At 42.0% G+C, this 21122-nt stretch overlaps 2 protein-coding genes across 2 annotated transcripts in view; one reads left to right on the forward strand and one right to left on the reverse strand.

Moving 5' to 3' along the window:
* LOC137342605 (polyadenylate-binding protein 4-like) overlaps positions 1-21122 on the reverse strand; it is a 378766-nt gene that overhangs the window by 126061 nt on the left and 231583 nt on the right. The window lies entirely within an intron of this gene.
* The window catches only part of LOC137342766 (orexin receptor type 2-like), a 40240-nt gene continuing 28609 nt past the window's right edge, over positions 9492-21122 (forward strand). Inside the window, exon 1 of the mRNA XM_068006944.1 lies at positions 9492-9788. Coding sequence (XP_067863045.1) covers positions 9492-9788 — 297 coding nt within the window. The remainder of the gene's footprint in view (positions 9789-21122) is intronic.

The raw sequence follows: 21122 nt of genomic DNA on the forward strand, positions 1-21122 counted from the left end.
GAGGGTGGAAGGGCAAGGGAGTGGACTTTTAAGGAGAAGGTTAGTAGTAGTGAAAAGAAGCCAGGGGTTATCTTTGCTCTCCGGGGTGATCTTGGAGTAATGGGCAGTTTTGGCAGATATGATCCAGCTACATTTGGTGATGGCTATATCCATTGATTCAATCAAATTTCACTTCGAAAAATTGTGACTATTACTTCAGTTTCTGCCAGTTCTACTAATCCAGAGATTTAATGAAAGTTGCGTCTGTTTTACAGTCAGGATCGTTTTAGAATAATATGTCAGTAAGCAAGGGTGGCAGATATTTGCAGTGCTGCTCAGTTCACCCTGGAAATCATTTAGCTGTCTCTTAAGTTCATACATCAAAATAAACATGCATGACATTATGAACAATACAAATTACTCTGAAAATCTTGCTCTCTGGAGACCTTCCAAGTAACCGTCTCCGCCACACTTGCAGAAAACAAAATGTAAAAGTAATTTTGGGCTGTCAGTCATAGCGTGCTTAATTGCATTCAGCTTTGTCAGTGATGGAAGAATGGTTATCATTGCAGTCTTATAAATTATTATTTAAAGCATATTTACCCCTATGTTAACAACATCATACAATGGCCTAAACTAAAATATTTCAGATAATAATAATAGCTGTATCTACAATATAGAAAATGAATGTGTGAGCAAAGACACATTTTGTGCTGCATCAATACAAACAACAACGGAATCAATATCAAACAATAGAAAGATTCTAAGGAAATAGAAATAGCATGACAACTTCCAACTAATACCTTGTAATTTACGCAGAGAAGAAGGGTATCATAGCTATAGCACAGCATGCTTGTGGGATCACAGTAATTTATGTTATTTAATGCACTTGTAGAGGTAATGCACTTAGGGAGGGCAAACAGTAAAAGGGAATACGCAGTAAACGGGAATATATTGAGAGGGGTAGAGGAAGTGAGAGACCTTGGAGTGCATGTGCACAGGTCCCTGAAGGTGGCAGTATAGGTAGATAAGGTTATGAAGAAGGCATACGGAATGCTCTCCGTTATTAGCAAGGTATAGAATGCAAAAGCAGGGATGTAATGATGGAGCTGTATAAAATGCTGGTAAGGCCACATCTGGAGTGTTGTGCGCAGTTCTGGTCACCACATTACAGGAAGGACGTAATTGCTCTGGAGAGAGTGCAGAGAAGATTTACAAGAATGTTGCTAGGGCTTGAAAATTGCAGCTACGAGGAGAGATTGGATAGGCTGGGGTTGTTTTCCTTGGAGTAGAGGAGACTGAGGGGAGACTTGATTGAGGTGTACAAAATTATGAGGGGCCTAGGTGGAGTAGACAGGAAATACCTTTTTCCCCTAGCGGAGAGTTCAAGAACTAGAGGACATAGATTTAAGCTGATTGGCGGAAGGATTAGAGGGGACATGAGGAAAAACTTTTTTACCCAGAGGGTGGTGGGTGTATGGAATTCACTGCCCAAATTGGCGGTAGAGGCAGGGACCCTCAACTCTTTTAAAAAGTACCTGGACCTGCACCTAAAGTGCTGTAAGCTGCAGGGCTATGGACCAGGTGCTGGAAGGTGGGATTAGAATGGGCACCTGGTTGTTCTTCGAGCCGGCGCGGACACAATGAGCCAAATGGCCCCCTTCTGTGCTGTATCTTTTCCATGGTTCTATGGTTCTATGGTAATTCAGTGAGGGGCGAAGATGTGGCTTTGTAGCTTTATTGATACTGAGCTAACCTGCCATTCAGATGATCTGAGCCAGAATTGCATTCCCTACTGCTTAGGTAATAGCAGGAGCCCTGAGTTGATGAGTTTCACCAGCTCTTGTGTACACCTGGAAGGTTCTCAAGTATTTATTAGCAGGCAGATCACTCCTGCGCTACAGCCATTGAACAATGTAAAGTGGAATTGATGTCAACTGTGCAGAAATCTGTGGCCTCAAACCAATTTATTTCCTCAGCTTTGGGAAACAGCATAGAAGCAGAGAAAGTACACATAAATGACAAGAGTGTTTCTCCCTTTCAAAACTGACAACGTTAGAAAGCCATGATAATCTGTTTGATTCATTATTTGAGATTATTCCCTACTCGGACTCACCACCTCTGAGTCCCACAAACACTTGATTGTGAACTGATTCAAAAGTATCAATAACAAAATTGAATCCAAAAACTATTCTTTTTAACAAAAAGCAAAATACTGCAGATGCTGGAAATCTGATACAAAAACAGAAAATACTAGAAAGACTCAGCGGGTCAGCAAGCATCTGTGGAGAAAGGAAAGTAGAGTTAACCTTTCAAATCTGACGAACGGTCGTCAACCCAAAAGTTAACCCTACCTTCCTCTCTCCATCGAGGCTGCCGACCTGCTGAGTCTTTCTATTATTTTTAATTCACTTTTACTGTTAAAGGTATTGTGGCCTAGACAAACTGGGAACAATCCCTGCGTCTGAATGGATAGGCCCGAGAAGCACCTGATATTGGGCCTCAGGCCTCATTTAAATGAGACTGGCGAACTGCAGACACCTGCTGGGCATCCCCAGGCAGCTCGCCGGCGAGGAGCCTTCAAATTTCGGGCTGCTGCCATGTGATACTAGATACAGCCCTGCCGGAAATGTGTTGGTGTTACTGGTTTATCCTGCATATTCAAATAGAAAAGACAAATTGAAAGCTTTATGGTGCCTTTGGCAAATAAAAAAAAGAGAATTCTGTAATAAACATACCAGGTGAACTGATTACAGCCATGCAATTTTTAAGCTCTATATTTTCTAGGATTCTTTGTTGGTTCAAAACCAGACAATATAGGAAAACAGATCAAACAAAAGTAAGCTAACAGTTTTACTATATATTTCAGTCATAAAATAATGGCATCTATTTAACTAAATAAGGTAGAAAGCTTATTAAGTAACTCACTAAGTCAGCTTCAAAAGTCAGATGCAACAACTGTTTCTAGACAGCTTTTAACAGGGATTTCTACTTTCACTCTTACTAATCTGTTCCTTATTGTCCTGTCTGGAGTGAATTGCAGTAAATTGTGAGTTACACTGCCTTCATAATGATCAGTAGGGTGAAGATGCACTTCGGTAAGAATGAAAAATGAATCATCAAGTAACAGATTCAAATAAGAATTGACAATCAGATAATATTCAATCTATATGTAAGGAACCATAGGACAATATCACTGTGGGCTCAATCTTAAAACCGAGCCGGGAAGAGGGCGGGGTGGGGGGGGGCTCAAATTGAGGAGGGGAAACCGATTACTACGGGTTTCCCAGGCATCCTTACAATTTTGACATAAGGACGTCTTTTTTTTTGTCGGTTTCCCATCCGACTGACCAGCTGATTGACAGGCTGGCCTCAGTCGGACAGGAGACCAGCCAGGGAGAGGAAATATTCAGGTAAGTCTGTAGGTAAGTCTTTGTTTGACTGGACGGTGTTGGGAGGCATGGGAGGGCATAGGTTGGCATGGGTGGGAACAGGTTGGCACAGGGGTCGTGAGTCATCGGGGGTCAGTCACAGGTGGGTGTCGGGATCAGTGGTCATTGCGGGGATCTGCGATCGTTGAGGGGGAGGATCCAGGGTCGGGGGTCGGAGGATCAGAGTGGGGTAAGGATCGGGGTCGGGGGTTGGGGGTGAATCAGTGTCGGGGATCAGGGGTCAGCGATCAGGAGGGGGGGTGTCCGCGATCGGGGGTCAGGTGTCCACGACCGTTGAGGGGTCGGTGCAGGTAGGCTTGTTGGGCCTTTTTTTTATATTCGTTCATGGGATGTGGGCGTCGCAGGCAAGGCCAGCATTTATTGCCCATCCCTAATTACCCTTGAGAAGGTGGTGGTGAGCCGCCTTCTTGAACCGCTGCAGTCCGTGTGGTGAAGGTTCTCCCACAGTGCTGTTAGGTAGGGAGTTCTAGGATTTTGACCCAGCGACGATGAAGGAACAACGATATATTTCCAAGTCGGGATGGTGTGTGACTTGGAGGGGAACGTGCAGGTGGTGTTGTTCCCATGTGCCTGCTGCCCTTGTCCTTCTAGGTGGTATAGGTCGTGGGTTTGAGAGGTGCTGTCGAAGAAGCCTTGGCGAGTTGCTGCAGTGCATCCTGTGGATGGTACACACTACTGTGCGCCGGTGGTGGAGGGAGTGAATGTTTAGGATGATGGATGGGTTGCCAATCAAGTGGGCTGCTTTGTCCTGAATGCTGTCGAGCTTCTTGAGTGTTGTTGGAGCTGCACTCATCCAGGCAAGTGGAGAGTATTCCATCACATTCCTGACTTGTGCCTTGTCGATGATGGAAAGGCTTTGGGGAGTCAGGAGGTGAGTCACTCACTGCAAAATACCCAGCCTCTGACCTGCTCTGACCTGTAGCCACAGTATTTATGTGGCTGGTCCAGTTAAGCTTCTGGTCAATGGTGACCCCCAGGATGTTGATGGTGGGGGATTCGGTGATGGTAATGCCATTGAATGTCAAAGGGAGGTGGTTAGATTCTCTCTTGTTGGAGATGGTCATTGCCTGGCACTTGTCTGGTGCGAATGTTACTTGCCACTTATGAGCCCAAGCCTGGATGTTGTCCAGGTCATGCTGCATGTGGGCACGGACTGCTTCGTTTTCTGAGGGGTTGCAAATGGAACTGAACACTGTGCAATCATCAGCGAACATCCCCATTTCTGACCTTATGATGGAGGGAAGGTCATTGATGAAGCAGCTGAAGGTGGTTGGGCCTGGGAGAAGCACTCCTGCTCCTCCGGGCCCACAAGCTGTGCCTTTCGAGGCATCTACCTGTTAGTCTTGGGCCTTCTCCCTCCACTAACAAGGCGTAAAACAGAAGGCCCGGAAATCCCGACGCCCCGGGGTTGAAATCGGGAAGTCCAGAATAATGGAGGCCCGAAGCCTCCTTGAAAGGTTTTAAGGCCAGAACCGCCTCCTGGGAGCGGGTTGGTCGCCCACCCCTCTTACCGTCCCGGTGAAAACCAGAAATGAATGGGTTGGGGGCGGGTCTGAAATGGTGGCAATTTTCATTGCCCCCTGCCCCCAACCCACCCGTTTTTCACTTTTAAAATTGAGCCCAATGTCTCATATTTAAATACAGTTCTGATCTGAGGAAAATTCTCAAGTTCAGCCTCAGCTACACTTCTCTATAATCCTGTTAAGCAGATATAAGCTTCCTTTTTTTGATTCAGATAAATTTTTGTGTTTGTTGCCATGATAGAAGTCTGCAGTGGAATTGAACAAATTTTCACGTTTGGCATCTTTTTCAGCATGTAGCCCAGACTAATAGGATCAAAGTTCTTCCTCCATCAACTGAAGGAGTCCCAAATGAAATTGGTTTGAGCAATCCCTATAGAACATATGGCGACAGTACAATAATGTGCATAACTTGACACAAATTGGCACTAAATTGCCAATTTTGCTCAGTAGAGTTATCAACATCAAAGAAACATTTTACTCCATCCAAAACAAATAAATTTAAAGCCTCTCATTAGTTACTGAAACTATATTATATTTTGGGAAGAAATCAAAACATGATCATATTTCACTGTATGAGTTAAATTATGGAACTCAGTGCTGGATCAGAGATGGAGCTACAACATTGTAGCCCTGATTCTCCAACCCATGCTCGCTGTGAGCACAGCTCCCTCCAGGAGTGTAAAATCATGTAATTTACCCTCAAATCTATTTACATAAAAGTTTTGAGAGTACCTGTCACATTCCAAGTGTCACACTTGGTTTAATTGTGATTTGTCAGTGTTTTTTACAAATTAATAAAAAGCGTACAAAAAGAGAAAGAAATCCGGTTACTTCCTTCTGTTTTTCTGACCCTGAGATAAACTGGACAGGTTGTGGAGACAACAAGTAAAGGGGCTTAGCCGGTGCCAAGCTAGAGAAACTAACAACAATAATTAGCCTTGAATTGATCTCAGGTTCCATTTAGAAGGTTGTGGTAGGCCTTCTTCTTGAACCAATTGTGGCTTGCCAGGTGGCTTCAGAGGGCATTAAGAGCCAACCACCTAGTGAGAGGCTGGAGTCACATGTAGGCCAGACCATGTAAAAGTGATTCCTTTCCCTGAAGGACATTAGCGTATCAGTTGAGTTTTTACAACAAAACCATGGCTTTAGTAGTCATTTGCTGGTGCCAACACACCAGATTTGTTGAATTCAACTTCATAACTTGCTGTGGTGGGATTTGAACTCATTGTTACTAGAGGTACATAGCTCAAGGACCATAACCACTACACTACCATACCCAAACAGCCACTGGGTGATTTCTTTGCAGAGTTTTACATTGGTTTACATTTTCGTGAAGTCATTGTACATTTTGCATGTAGTATTTTTAGGGGGTACATTTATGCAATTAGTTTATGGGTGTAGTGCCTTTCACTGCATGAATTTCTATTCCCAGCACTTTCAGAAGAATAAATTAGTCCAACACAAAGTGCTTGCATTAAAAAAAATTTTAAATGAAGTATAAGATAGCACACATTAACTATTTTAAATAACGTTTACACTCCTTGCTACAGAAAGTCAATATAATGCAATACATTTTTTTAAGTGAGACCCCTCCACAACTCCTTTCATGTTCCGTATACCTTAGTGTATAAATGCAGTTTGGTGTAGTATTGAATTATACTGACGAGGAAAGTTAGGTTCCACCTCTGCTCTCGGGGAGAAGGCTTGTGTGGAGCAAAAATGCCGGCATAGACTATTTGGGCAGATTGGCCTGTTTATGTGCTGTAGGCTGTATGTCGCTCTATGTCACTCTGTGCTGATTCAGCTGATCTCAGTCCGGGAGCAGTGAGGTGCTACATTTATCCCACATACAAGAGGTTTCGGTACCAACAATAGTAATACCGCCATGGACCAGTTGAGCTGAATGGCCTGTTTCTGTGCTGTAAATTCTATGTAATTGAAATATTATTAAGGAGCACCCTCACTGTCCAGGGATTCTGTCTTTTTGTTGTGTTTCAGCCAGAAATATACATTATTATTTTCATTCTCTTCAATATTGGCAACTGTTTTCTGTTTCTGTGGACTGCCTGGAAATGCCCCTTCTCTGAAATGTGTGTGATGCTTGTTGTTTCTAGCAGGGCACATATCTCTAACATCTGGGTTGAATGTGAACAGCCTATGCAGGCTTTTTTAAACTTCTCGCTCAAATGTGGCTTTGCTTCATAACATAATTTGGCTGGGATACTTATTAGGCTGCTGAGGTTTTCCTTATGTCTTCAGCATGTTTTCCATTTAGCAGATTTCTAAATCCCACCTATTGTTTTTTTAACAGCTTCGCTTGGTCTTGTCTGTTGCAGTGTTTTGTCAAGTGAGTACTGGGTCAAGCAGAAACTTTCATCTTGTACGCTAGTAACAATGCAGGCACACTGTGTAGTGCTCCATACTCATAATGCTAAACAATAAAGGACTGTAATAAAATTGTCTAAACAATCCCCCTTCTTAAATTTCACTCAAAAATTATATTTCTGTGTACCACAAAATGCTCCTTAGATCTTTTCATATATGTCTTTTGTTCTCCTACCTCTCTGTTAAGTGAACAGAGAATAGTTTCTGCTTCCTCCCTTCCCTCCCAACTACATATATTAGTGAAATCACCTCACCCTTTTCAAGTAACCTAGAAGTGTTTCTATACTGTTCCAATCTTTGAATAAATGTAGCTCGTTCCTTAGGCTTTTTGACATTAAAAGGTGATTATCCAATCCTCTCTCATGGGATCAGATTGAATCACAAGCACAATGCATAATTTTCCAGGAAACCACATGTGTTTTTGTGAGGTCAGCTCATTATAACAATTTGTGCATACTCCCTGCGATTATTGGCACAGAAGCAATGAGCATGCTTCATGGGCGAGCAAGATATGCTGCAAACCAGAAGCTCTTAAAAGGCTCTGATTACATTTAAAGGGAAGCTCTTTTGAACACCTGGAAAAGAGGATTTAAGTAACAGAAGAATGAGAGGAAACATCACAGGAGCAGAACTAACCTATTCCTCAAAGTGTTGCTCCAAGAAGTGTACCAAAGGAGGGGTGCTATTTTCCTATCAGGAACAGCTGTGCAAAATGCCTGGATGGAGGTAGCTAAGCAAATGAATGCAGTCTCCCACAGCCACAGGCCATGAGAGCTGATGCAGAAAAAAGTTTTAGGCTTCAGGAAGATTGCCAAGACAGGGATACCCAGAATTTGGCTATTGTAAATACTCCCCAGGATGCAAAGAGTCCTCTCTCAACCTCCTACAGTTGCACTGAGTCAGAGTGCAAATCACTCAGGCAACCTTTCAGCTCGTTCACACATGCACATCCATGCCCATTTTTCTGCAGGGCAAACTTTGCTGTTGGCACTGAAATAGGTTTCAAATGTTGCACATAAATCTTAGGAGTTGAGAACACCAAGCACACAGTCAATAGAAGCTACTCGCATGTTGTATTTTCATGGAATCAACACAAGGTGGCATGTATGCTGGAAACCTGGGTGACACTGTGGGTGAATTTCCTCGGGATTTCTCCCGCTCTGCTGCCGAGGAAATTCACCCCCCTTCTCACTGCTCTTCCAAATTCCATAACTACTTACATAAAAAAAAGGAAATAATAACAAAATATCTGATCAAAATATCAAGAACAGAAGTGCTGGAAATGGGATTCGGCTGGGTAGCTCTTTTCCGACCGGCACAGATACGATGAGCGCAATGGCCTCCTTCTGTGCCGTAAATTTTTCTATGTTTCTAAGTGATAAAAAGACAATGAACGTGACAAGTTAAAACATGTTAAAAACAACATCAGGGCTTAAAGGCAGGAAAGGGTCTATTGCCAAATTAAAAGTTCTATACACTAATGCACGTTGCATAAGAAATAAAACAAGTGAATTCGAAGTGCATATTCAGCTAAAAGGTATGACGTAATGGCCATCACTGAAACCCTGGCTACAAACTGGGCAAGACTGGGAGATAAATATTCCAGGTTATAAGGCCTTAGAAAGGACAGGGCAATTGGAAAAGGAGGAGTAGCAATATTGATAAGGAACCACTATTAAAGCATTAGAAAGAGGGGATATCAGTAAGGGTGAGCAGGCAGTCGAAAAGCTATGGGTAAAATTGAGGAAAAGAAAAGGATGCAAGACTTTGATGGGAGTTGTTTATAGACCTCCTGATAGCAGTGGCCGGATGCATAAATGCAGAGATCAGAGAAGCTTGTTGTAAAAACAGAGTACTGTAGTTATAATGGGAGACTTTAATTTTTACATGGACTGGGAGAAGCAGAACAGCTTGAGTCCCAAAGGCAGTGAATTTCTTTGAGTAGATTCAGGACAGTTTTCTGGAACAATACGTTCTTGAACCAACAAGGGAACAGGCCATCTTAGATTTAATAATGAGCAACAAGCCAGAATTTGTCAATAATCTAACGATAAGGGAACACCTAGCTAAGAGTGACCATAATATGATAGAATTTGATATTAGGTTTGCGAGGGAGAAGGGTGAGTCACGAACCAAAGTTTTAAATTTAGGTATGGCTGACATTGGAGGGATGAAGCAGGAATTGACCACAATAAACTGGGTAGAACGACTAATTGATAAAACTATGGATGAACAGTGGGAGGTGTTCAAAAAAGTACATGGAATACAAGACCTGTACATACTCCTAAAGGGCAAGGGTTCTACTTGTGTAATTAAACAACTTTGGTCAACAAGGAAAGTGAGAGATAGTATAAAACTAAAAGAAAGGGCTTATTCGAAGGACAAGAACAGTAAAGATCCCGTGGACTGGGAGAGATATAAAGAACAGCAATGGGATACAAAGAAAATGGTAAGACCGCAAAAAGGGAATACAAGAAAAAGCTTGCGGGAGATATCAAAGACAACACTAAAGGGTTTTACAAATATATTAAGAGAAAGAAGGTGGTTAAGAGTAATGTGTGCCCTTTAATGACAGACGCAGGTGATATTGTAATTAGAAATCAGGAAATGGCAGATTTACTAAGTAGCTACTTTGTAGTGGTCTTCATAGTAGAGGTTGAGGATAAAATACCAGAGATTCAAGGAATTCTAAAAATAAATCAAGGGGAGGAACTAACTAGATTCAATACAAGTAAAAACACGGTGATGGAGAAACTAATGTTATTTAAGATTGACAAATCGCGAGGACCCGATAGTTTCCACCCCAGGATATTAAAAGAAGTGAGGAAATTGTTGATGCATTAATCATGATCTTCCAAAACTCTCTCGATTCAGGAATTTTCTCTTTGGATTGGAAAATTGCCCATGTCACTCCACTATTTAAGAAGGGTAAGAAAGATAAACTAGGACATTATAGGCCTGCTAGTCTCACATCAGTTGTGGGGAAGTTACTAGAATCTGTTATTAGGGACAGAATTTCTGAGCATTTGGACAAATATGAGCTGATCAGAGAGAGCCAGCATGGATTTGTAACAGGTAAGTCATATCTAACGAACCTAGTTAAATTTTTTGAGGAGGTAATTAATGTGGGTAGAAAGGGGAGTGTCTATGGATGTTATTTAAATGGACTTCCAGAAGGCATTCAACAAGGTTCCACATAAGAGACTGTTAACAAAAATGAAAGCGCATGGAATTGGAGTCAACCTATTGGCTTGGATAGGGAATTGGTGAGGAGGTAGGAGACAAAGAGTAGGGATAATGGATGTGACTAGTGGTGTCCCCCAGTGATCTGTACTAGAGCCACAGCTTTTCACTGTATTTATAAATTACTGGGATGAAGGAATAGAGAGTAGTATATCTAAGTTTGTTGATGACACTAAGTTAGGTGGCACAGTACATAGTATAGATGGGAGCAGAAAGTTGCAAAGGGACATTAATAGATTAAGTGAGTGGGCAAAACTGTGGCAGATGGAGCTCAATGTCGAAAAGCGTGAGGTCATCAACTTTGGACCTAAGAAAGATAGATCAGAGTATTTTCTAAATGGCGAGAAGCTATGAGGAACTGTGGATGAGCAGAGAGATTTGGGGGTCCAAGTATAGAAATAACTAAAAGCTAGCGGACAGGTACAACAAATAATTTAAAAGGCCATTGGAATGTTGGTCTTTATCTCAAGAGGGCTGGAATACAAAGGGGTGGAAGTTATGTTACAGCTGTACAGAGCTCTGGTTAGACCCCATGTGGAGTGCTGTGTTCAGTTCTGGGCACCGCATCCCAGGAAGGATATATTGGCCTTGGAGGGGGTGCAGATTCACCAGAATGGTACCGGGGCTAAAATGGTTAAATTGTGAGGACTGGTTGCATAGACTAGACTTGTATTTCCTTGAAGATAGAAGATCAAGGGGTAATCTAATTGAGGAGTTTAAGATAACTGAAGGATTTGATAGGGTAGATAGAGAGAAACTATTTCCTCTGGTAGGAGAGTCCAGAACAAGGGGGCATAACCTTAAAATTAGAGCTAGGCCATTCATGGGTGATGTTAGAAAGCACTCTGTCACACAAAGGGTTGTGGAAATCTGAAACTCTCTCCTCCAAAAAGCTGTTGAGGCTCGATCAATTGAAAATTCCAAAACTGAGATTGATAGATTCTTGTTAGGCAAGGGTATTAAGGGTTACGGAACCAAGGCGGGTAGATGGAGTTAAGATACAGATCAGCCATGATCTAATTGAATGGCGGAACAGGCTCGAGGGGCTGAGTCTCCCCTCCCTCTCTCTCTTCCCCCTCCCTTCTCTCTTTCCCCTCCCCACTCTCTTCTCCCTCCCCCTCCCCTCGCTCTGATCCCCGTCTCTCTCTCTTCCCCTTCCCAATCTCTCTCTTCTCCATCCCTCTCTCTCTCTCTCTTCCTCCTCTCTCTCTCTTCCCCTCCCCCTCTTTCCCTCCTTCTCTCCCTCTGCCTCCTCTCTCCCTGTTCCTCCCCCTCCCCCTCTCTTTCCCCCCCACTCCCATCCCCCGAACAAGGCACTGCCTCTGTCCAGCGTGTGGAAGTTCTTTAATTGCTGCAGCTGCTGGTCTTTACAGGCCGAGTGCAGCTTTTGGTAAACAACCCTTAAACTTGTTGAATTTGGTCCAAGATGAATTACATATTGTTGTCACAGCCTTTGAAGACTGTTAGAATCTCAGTTAAGATGCCAAAACAGTAAGATCACAGTGTGTGTCAAGGAATATAAACTATTTGATGCTCTACCCAATCTGCAGATAATCCAGATTCAGCATGTTGTATTCATTCCAGCATATGGCAGAAAATGTAATAATAAAAGCTATTAATTTAACTGCAATCATATGCAAGGACTCATAATTTGTAATGTGCACCTGGTATGGATTCAGTTCTGGAAAATCTGACACATTCCTAATTTTTCTCTCTCCAGCACCGTGCACGGTTTGCCCTGGACCAGGAGGTCAGGGAGTTGACCCTCTCCCAGGCACCCACCAATGCCAGTCTGTACCTGGCATTCAGGAGGAGTGCAAGAGTGGGGTAACTTGAATTGTCCACTCCTTTATTCCCTACAGAGTAAAGCTTCCTCTACACTGTCCCATCAAACTCTCCCAGGGCAGGTACAATACAGGTTAGATACAGTGTAAAGCTCCCTCTACACTGTCCCATCAAACTCTCCCAGGGCAGGTACAACATGAGTTAGATACTGAGTAAAACTCCCTCTACACTGTCCCATCAACTCCCTCAAGGCAGGTACAACACGGGTTAGATACAGAGTAAAGCTTCCTCTACACTGTCCCATTAAACACTCCCAGGGCAGGTACAGCATGGGTTAGATACCAAGTAAAGCTCCCTCTATACTGTCCCATCAAATCTTCCCAAGGCAGGTACAGCACGGATTAGATACAGAGTAAAGCTCCCTCTACCACGCATTTCTAGGTCAATGATAGCAGACATTAGGTGCAAAGATTGATAATGTGGTATCAAACGACAGCAGTTTCATGTTGTGGACCTGTGCCTACTTGGAACTATTAAGACTGTTTCACATTCACTTCACATCTTGTACAATTCCAACGTTTATGTCCCAGTTTTCCCAGTCTCTTGCGGAGTGTTAAGTATTAGGTGTGTTCTGTCGGTGAGGAGCCCTGTAAGAGATGAAACTCCTTTTTGTCTGCCTGGCTAGTGTACTTCAAGCCCTTGATGTGCAATGTCCTGTACATAGCTGAGATTTGGCAGCTCATTGAGCAGTCTGAGCACTGGATTCTTGCGTAGTCATACCGTAGTAAAATTTATACAAGGTTTCAGCGCCATATAATTGTGCTTTAAAACTGAAAAGTAATTCCCTCACTGAACCTCCCGATATTGGTTGTGATTCATCCTGGTATTGAAGTACAATTAGACTCACCGGTTCCAACCCTCAGAAGACACCACAATGAGGGAAAGGCCTAGGTCTCAACACCCACACCCAGGCTTCTCCAGTAATCAGAGCTTCTTTCCTTAATGGTTGTCGAGGATTCTTTAGTTTCAGCTGGTGGTTAGAGAGATCTGCCTCATCATTCATTACTGCCCAATCACAGACATGGAGTAATAAGGCTGCTATTTAATATATGGCTTCAAATAACAATCAGGCGAGCAAATTCTTTATTACTGAGAGGGGCCTGTAATCCTACCAGTGATGACAGCATATTCTAAACCCACATGGACAGCCAAATAAGATGCTACAATGTATTGTTACCATGTGGCATAGTGCAACTCACCTGGGAGAACAGCGTTAAGTCAGAAACTTGGACTTTTCAGCCTGGAAGAGAGGCATCTGAGAGATGATCTTATAGAGATATGCAAAACAGTAACTTCTGTGGAATACAGTTTAGATTAAACTGTGAGAGTAGGGACAAGGGGCACGGAGTCAAACTAACAAAAGTTATCTCTTTAGGATTGTTTTTCAGACTGGAGGGACAGTGATGTTCCCCAGGCGTCAGTATTAGGACCACTGCTATTTTTGATGTATAAATTAATGACCTGGATTTGGGTATAGAGGGTATAATTTCAAAGTTTGCAGATGACAAAACTTGGAAATGTAGTAAATAATGTGGAAGATAGTAACAGACTTCAGAAGGACATAGACAGACTGGTGAAATGGGCAGACACATGGTAGATGAAATTTAACGCAAAGAAGTGTGAAGGGATACATTTTGGTAGGAAGAATGAGGAGAGGCAATATAAACTAAATGGTACAATTTTAAAGAGGGTACAGGAACAGACAGACCTGGGGGTGTATGTACACAAATCTTTGAAGGTGCCAGGACAAGTTGAGAAGGCTGTTAAAAAAGCATATAGGATCCTGGGATTTATTAATAGAGGCTTGAGTAGAAAAGCAAGGAAGTTTTGCTAAACCTTTATAAAACACTGGTTAGGCCTCAGCTGGAGTATTGTGCTCAATTCTGGGCACCACACTTTTCAGGATGTCAAGGCCTTAGAGAGGATGCAGAAGAGGTTTACCGGAATGGTACCAGGGATGAGGGACTTCAGTTATGTGGAGAGTCTGGAGAAGCTGGGGTTGTTCTCCTTAGAGCAGAGAAGGTTAAGAGGAGATTTGATAGAGGTGTTCAAAATCATGAAGGATTTTGATAGAGTAAATAAGGAGAAATTGTTTCCAGTGGCATCAGGGTCAGTAACCAGAGGACACAGATTTAAGGTGATGGGCAAAAGAACCAGAGGCGACATGAGGAAACATTTTTTTACGCAGAGTTGTTATGATCCGGAATGTACTGCCTGAAAGGGTGGTGGAAGCAGATTCAATAATGACTTTCAAAAGGGAATTGGATAAATACTTGAAGGGAAAAAATGTACAGGGCTTTGGGGAAAGAGCAGGGGAGTGGGACTAATTCGATAGCTCCATCGAAGGGCTGGCACTGGCATGATGGGCCGAATGGCCTCCTTCTGTGCTGTAATATACTATGATACTATGACCGATATCAGGAGAATGATCAGCACTTGGAATGGACTTCCAGGCAGAGCGGTGAAAATGAAAACCCTGGAATCATTTAGGAAACAACTGGATCCAGTAATGGGAGAAGTCTGTTTTTTTCTGGATGGATGGATTAAGATGGGCTGAATGGCCTTCCTCACCTGTAAGAATCTTGTGATCAGTGTGGGTAGGTGAGCAAAAGGTCTCCATCACTATTAACCTTAATGATTGTCTGCAAACAGAATAAGACTGGGACATCAATCATTTTAGAGGAGTTGGGCTTATTGTCCTCAATAATGTATTTTGAAAGCTGAAACCTGGTTGCCACCCACCCAAAAGAAGATACTCTGAAGATAAAAACCATGAGGAAGGTAACAGGAAACCACCTCAGCTATTCCTCCCTAGTAAGTGGCTCAAGACTCTCGTGTGTGAGACTTGAGTTAGGACCTGATCTGGGGGCAGAACTCTACAGCCAGATGGACATCACTTTCCAAAGTGACAACTTGTTGAAAACCTCCCTCAGAAAAATAGGGGAAAACAGCCCTGAGACATCATTGTTGATCTCATATTACATGGAGCAATCAGATCACTCAGTCACTCTCACTCAAGGCTCCTTATTTACATATGTAGATGAGATGAAATCTTGAAATGAAAACATCATACAAGAAGTAGGTGAATATAATTTTTTTAATAGTTACATGAAACAGATTTTTACAGGGAAGTATTTCGTAAATCTGCAACCTGTATATGAAGTATGAAATGAAACACCAAAAGATGTTTAAAATCCCACATTGTTGGATTTATTTATGGAGTGGGTAATATGGAGAATGTCCTCACATTTTAACATCTGTAATAGGTCAGCATCTAAAATGGTGAGAGGACAGGGCGGGGGGAACATGGGAGGAGGAAAAGACCTTGGGTTCACTGTCCCTTTGAATTCAGTGCCTTACAGGAGGTGCGTGGGTCACATGGCATCCCCTCCCCCTATACAGGCTTCATTCTGAAAGTGTCACCCAGCTCTTTGTCTCCAATCAGCAGCAGTCTGTTCCGTTAACCTCAGGGAAGAATTAATCTGCAGGATTCTGTTTGTCCATTAACACTAATATGCAAAAAGTTAGTGTTATATTTGGTATGTTTTTTGTAAAAGATCAGCTCTAGTTTTTATATTTTGTTTTCCCTCTCCTCATCTCCCTCTTTTTCTGTTTGTTTTTCCCTCCTACTCATCCCTCCCATTTTTAATTTTCCTTTCTTTCTTCTCATCTCCTTTCCATATTTTCTGTTTCCTACCAATCTAATCCTCTCCTGATCGCTCTCATTTTTCTACTTACTGTTTTAGTCTCTATCCAATCTCTCATTTTTCTATTACATTTTTCTCTCCCCTAATTCTTTTCATTTGCTTCTTAGCTTTTCCTCTGCAAAACAATTTTTCTATTTCCTATTGTTCTATTTCCCTGCTTCTCTCCTTATCCTGCTCCTTTCCTATTTAGCTTTTCCTTCCCTCATCTTGCCCATTTCTTAATTTAGCCATTCTTTCCCCCAAATCCTCCATGTCTCATGTCTTACATTTCGATATGTCCTTTCTTTCTCCTTTTCAGTTTTTTCCACTTGCCTTCTTTCTTCCTCACTTTTCTGGTCATTGCTGTTTGTGGGACCTTGCTGTGCGCATTTCCTATATTACAACATTGACTACACTTCAAAAGTACTTAATTGGCTGTAAAGTGCTTTGAGGTGTCCTGAAGTCGTGAAAGGCTCTATATAAATGCAAGGTCTTTTTACTTATCTTTTCCTTTTCTGTCTCATTTTTCTATTATAATATCACTTCAAATCGCTCTCATTTTCTCTTTAACGTTTACCTCGACAGAACTCTTTTTTTCTATTTTACTTTCATCTCCTTAAATTCTTTCCTTCTCATCTCATTAATTTTTCTCTTTCTCATTTTGATCTTTCTATTTATTCTTAGTTTTTCCTTTCCTTGTCTCGCATTTTTTCAAATTCCTTGTCTCATTCCCTTTATTACTATCATTTTCTTTTTGCCTTCCTTTGCCCACCTCCTCCTTTTTCTTTCCCTTTCATCTCTCCAGGTGTTCTATTTCTCTTTTTGTCTTCTCATCTATATTATATTCACCTTTTCCTATTTCCTCTTTTAGCTTCTCATGCATTTTATTTCTTACTGACCTGTTCTGCCCATTATGTTTCTCATATTTAACTCTGCATCTCTCCTTTCGTACTTACACCTTTTCCTCTCTGCAATTCCAATCTTTGCTCTTTAGCTTCTGCTTTCCATATAATCTCTCCTTTTCAGCATTCTCATTTTTCTATATCTTTTGTTCTTTTCCTTCTCTTTTTTAATTACTCACTGATGATTTCTTAATTATTTTCCTCCTCTCATCTCTCATTTTTTTACTTCCTTTCCCCCCTTCATTTTTAAATTTTGTTTCTTAACTCCTCATCTCTGATTTTGTATTTACACCTAATCCTCTCCTCATTTACGATCTTTACTCTTCAGCTGGTCCTTTCCATATAATCTCTCTGAGGCTAAACCTATTTGACCCCTAGCTGAGCTTCCAACCCCATATCCTCTCCATCACCAAGACCGCCAACTTCCACCACCATAACGTTGCCTGTCTCCACTCCTGTCTCATCCCATCTGCTGCTGAAACTCTCATCCATGCTTTTATTACCTCCAGACTACACTATTCCAATGCTCTCCTGGCTGGCCTCTCACCTGCCACCCTCTGTAAGCTTGAGCTCATCTAAAACTCTGCTGCCTGTATCCTAACTCACACCAAGTTCTGCTCATCCACCACCCCTGTGCTTGCTGACCTACATTGGCTCTCGGTCTGGCAACACCTTGATTTTAAAATTCTTATCCTTATGTTCAAATCCCTCCATGGGCTCGCCCCTCCCTATCTCTCTAACCTCCTCCAACCCTTCGTGATCTCTGTGCTCCTCCAATTAGGGCCTCTTGCGCACCCCAATTTTCTTTGCTCCACCACTGGTGGCTGTGCCTTCAGCTGCCTAGGCTCTAAGCTCTGGAAATCCCTCCTAAACCTCTCCGCCTCTCTACAATTCTCTCCACCTTGAAGACGCTCCTTAAAATGGAGAGAGAGGTGGTGGTGAGGTAGAGTTCGGTGTGTGAAACCTGACATTGTGTTTTCGGATGATGTCGCCAAGGGACAGCATGTAGATGAGAAATAGGTGGGGGTGAAGGATAGATCTTTGGGGGTCTCCAGAGATAATGGTGAGGGAGCAGGTAGAGAAGCCATTGAAGGTGATTCTCTGGCTACGACTGGATAGATAGGAATGGAACCAGGCGAGTGCAATCCCACCCAGCTGGACAATGGAGGAGAGGCAATGGAGGAGGATGGTGTAGTCAACTGCATCAAAGGCTGCCTCTTTCACATCCGTTTCATTTCCTATATACCATTTCCTCTCCAAAGCTCCTTTTTCTGTTCTACTTTTTCTCACTGCAAATTCTCTCATCTTTCATTTATCTGTTTCCTTTCTTTTTCTCCTCTTTGTTCATCATTCTTACCTTTTCCTTTCCCCATCATTCATTTTCTACTCTTTTTCTCTACTTCTCATCCCTTTCATTTTCCATTCATGTTTCCTCTGTTGAACTCATTTTTTCTTTCAATATTCCTCTCATCTCCTTTTATTTCTCTTCTATCACTTTCTTATTTTCCTTTCTTTCCCCTCGTCTTAATTCTCCTCTTTGTCACCTCTCACTTTTATTTCCCTTTCTTTCTCCTGTGCAACTTTTGTTTCCATGCATCTTTTTCTCTATTTGCTCTCTTTCTTCGATTTAACACTCGCCCCTTCTTATCACTCTTAATTCTATTTCTTTCCTCATTATTTCTTGTTTTTCAATTTCACTTTTCTGTCCTTCTCATCTTTCTTATTTTTAATTACCCCTCTCCTGTGATCTCTCATTTTGCATTCCACTATTTCTCTCCTCTTTGTTACTCTTATTTTCTTCTTACCTTTTCTTGCCTCAACTCCTTTTCCTTCTTATTTTTCTCCTTTTCTATCCTCTCACTCATTTTTCTATTTCTACTTCCTCTTCCTCATCTTAGTTCTATTTCTCTCTTCACTCTTCATATGCTCTTTTATTTTTTATTAACCTTTGCCTCTTCTCATCTCCCACTTTTCTATGTACTTTTTTTGTCTCCATCACATTATTCTTGTTTTTCTATTTTTCTCCTCCTCCTCACATCTCACTTTTCTATTTCCCTTGTTCTTTCCTTTCTTCCTTGTTCTCATTTTATATTTACCTTTTCTTCTCATTTCCCTTTTTTCTACTTTGCATCAATTATTTCCTACTTTTTCTTTCCTCATCTTCCAAGTTTCTATTTTTCATTCTTTCTCAACTTTCTTAGTCCTACTTAACTTTTCTTCCTTTCGTCTCCTTCATTTTTCTACTTACTTTTGTTCTCCTACATGTCTCTCATTTTTAAGCTCCCTTATCTCTCCATCTCTTTCACTTTCTACAGACTTTGTCCTTTTTCAATTTGTTCAATTTCCCTTTTTCCCTCTTGTTGCTTTCTTTTACTACTGGACAACCCACTTTCAGTGGCTCATAGCCTGGAGCCTTGGCTCCACAGAATGCCAGTGCTCAGACATGGAAGTCGTTAACCTCTCTACAAAACCCACCCTTCATAAACCCACAGAAAAACATACCTCAAACAGATACACACCATGGAGGTACTGGCACTATGAACTTTTACACAGTCTCCTTAATTTGACGCAACTGGGAGCTCTCTGAAGTGTTCACTAAGATTGGGACATCACCAGATTAGTCCAACTCCTTAGCAAAGAGCAGACAGTGTCTTCAAATCTCCCATCCTTTGTGCATTTGAAGACAGGCCCTTTGAGTGTTGGTGATAGCTTTTAGTGTCGACTATCTCCTGCCAGGTTTGCTGCACCCAGATGTTTTCGTGGTTGGGTGCCCTTCAGTACCAAAGAGGACATGCCTACTTTCCCTCACAGCATGAGCAACAATGCAGCATCCGTAAGACTAAGGATAAAAGAAAATAACTGCAAATGCTGAAAAGCTAAAATAAAAAATGAACTATGTTGGAAATACACAATCAGAATCCGTAAGGAGAAAAGACACATTACTATTTCATGTACACATCCTTCTTCAGAACCCTTCTTCAGTTCTGAAGAAAAGTATACACCCAAAACATTAACCTGTCTTTCTTTTTACACATTCTGATGGACCTGCTTTGCAGTTGCTGCATTATCTGTTTTTATATCATCATTCCTCCATTATACACAAAGTTTGATGCTCCAAACCTTTTATGTTGCATGCAAGAATGCAGCATTGCAAAAGGCTGCTCGAGCCCTTTAACCTCAGGTGAAAGTTCCATTAGCCTGCCCGAGTAAGGAGAAGCTAGCACTGAATAGAAAAAATATGCTAACCCCGAATATCAGGAGTGCAATTATGTGAGTGCAGTCACAGAAACACTTGCAATACATTTAATCCAGATTTGTACCCCAACAGGTTATTTCTAGGCTCACTTCAGAGAGTCACAGACACAGAAAGAACCACAGACAGGATAGGTAGAGAACCACAACACACAAAGGACAGGGAGACACACACACAGGACAAACTGAACTATAGAGACATACAGGACAGAGACAGAACCACAGACATACACAGCACGGAGAGAAAAATCACACACACTACAGGGAGAAAACTACAGATTCACACAGAACAGAGAATCACAGACAAGACATAGGACAGAGAGAGAACCACAGGCACACCTGAAACCAGAGATTCCCATTCACAGAAACAGAGAAAATCTCAGACATTCAGAAACAGATAGAAAACCACAGACACACACAGGAACAGGGTGAGTTCGTGTTCCTTATTGTCAAGTAAGTGAGCTCGCTGAAAGTGGACTTACATCATATTTTTAAAATCATTTTGACCCAACTAAATTAAGTGTGTTCACCCGCTTTTAGGATAATCGAGCAATTCCGCACTCTCTACTTTCCCTTCAAACGTTCTTCACCGCAGACCGTGCACCACAGCGTTTGATTTATACCATGCTTCTACTTTCAACAAATTACACTCTCGTCAAAAAAAAAAGTAAGATGGGAAGGAATGACACCTCGTTACTGGCTACGTGCTGATGTGCAGTCTCCCGAACATCTGCCCGACTCAGTCCACTGGGGAGCGACAAAGGTGTGATGTGTTAACGGAGATTTTGCAGCCTCGCCAACTCATCTGTTGAAACCTTCACATCCTCTCAGCAATAATACAGGAGCCAAACTTTA

The sequence above is a fragment of the Heptranchias perlo genome, chromosome 26, assembly GCF_035084215.1.
Source record: "Heptranchias perlo isolate sHepPer1 chromosome 26, sHepPer1.hap1, whole genome shotgun sequence".
Taxonomy (NCBI): Eukaryota; Metazoa; Chordata; class Chondrichthyes; order Hexanchiformes; family Hexanchidae; genus Heptranchias; species Heptranchias perlo.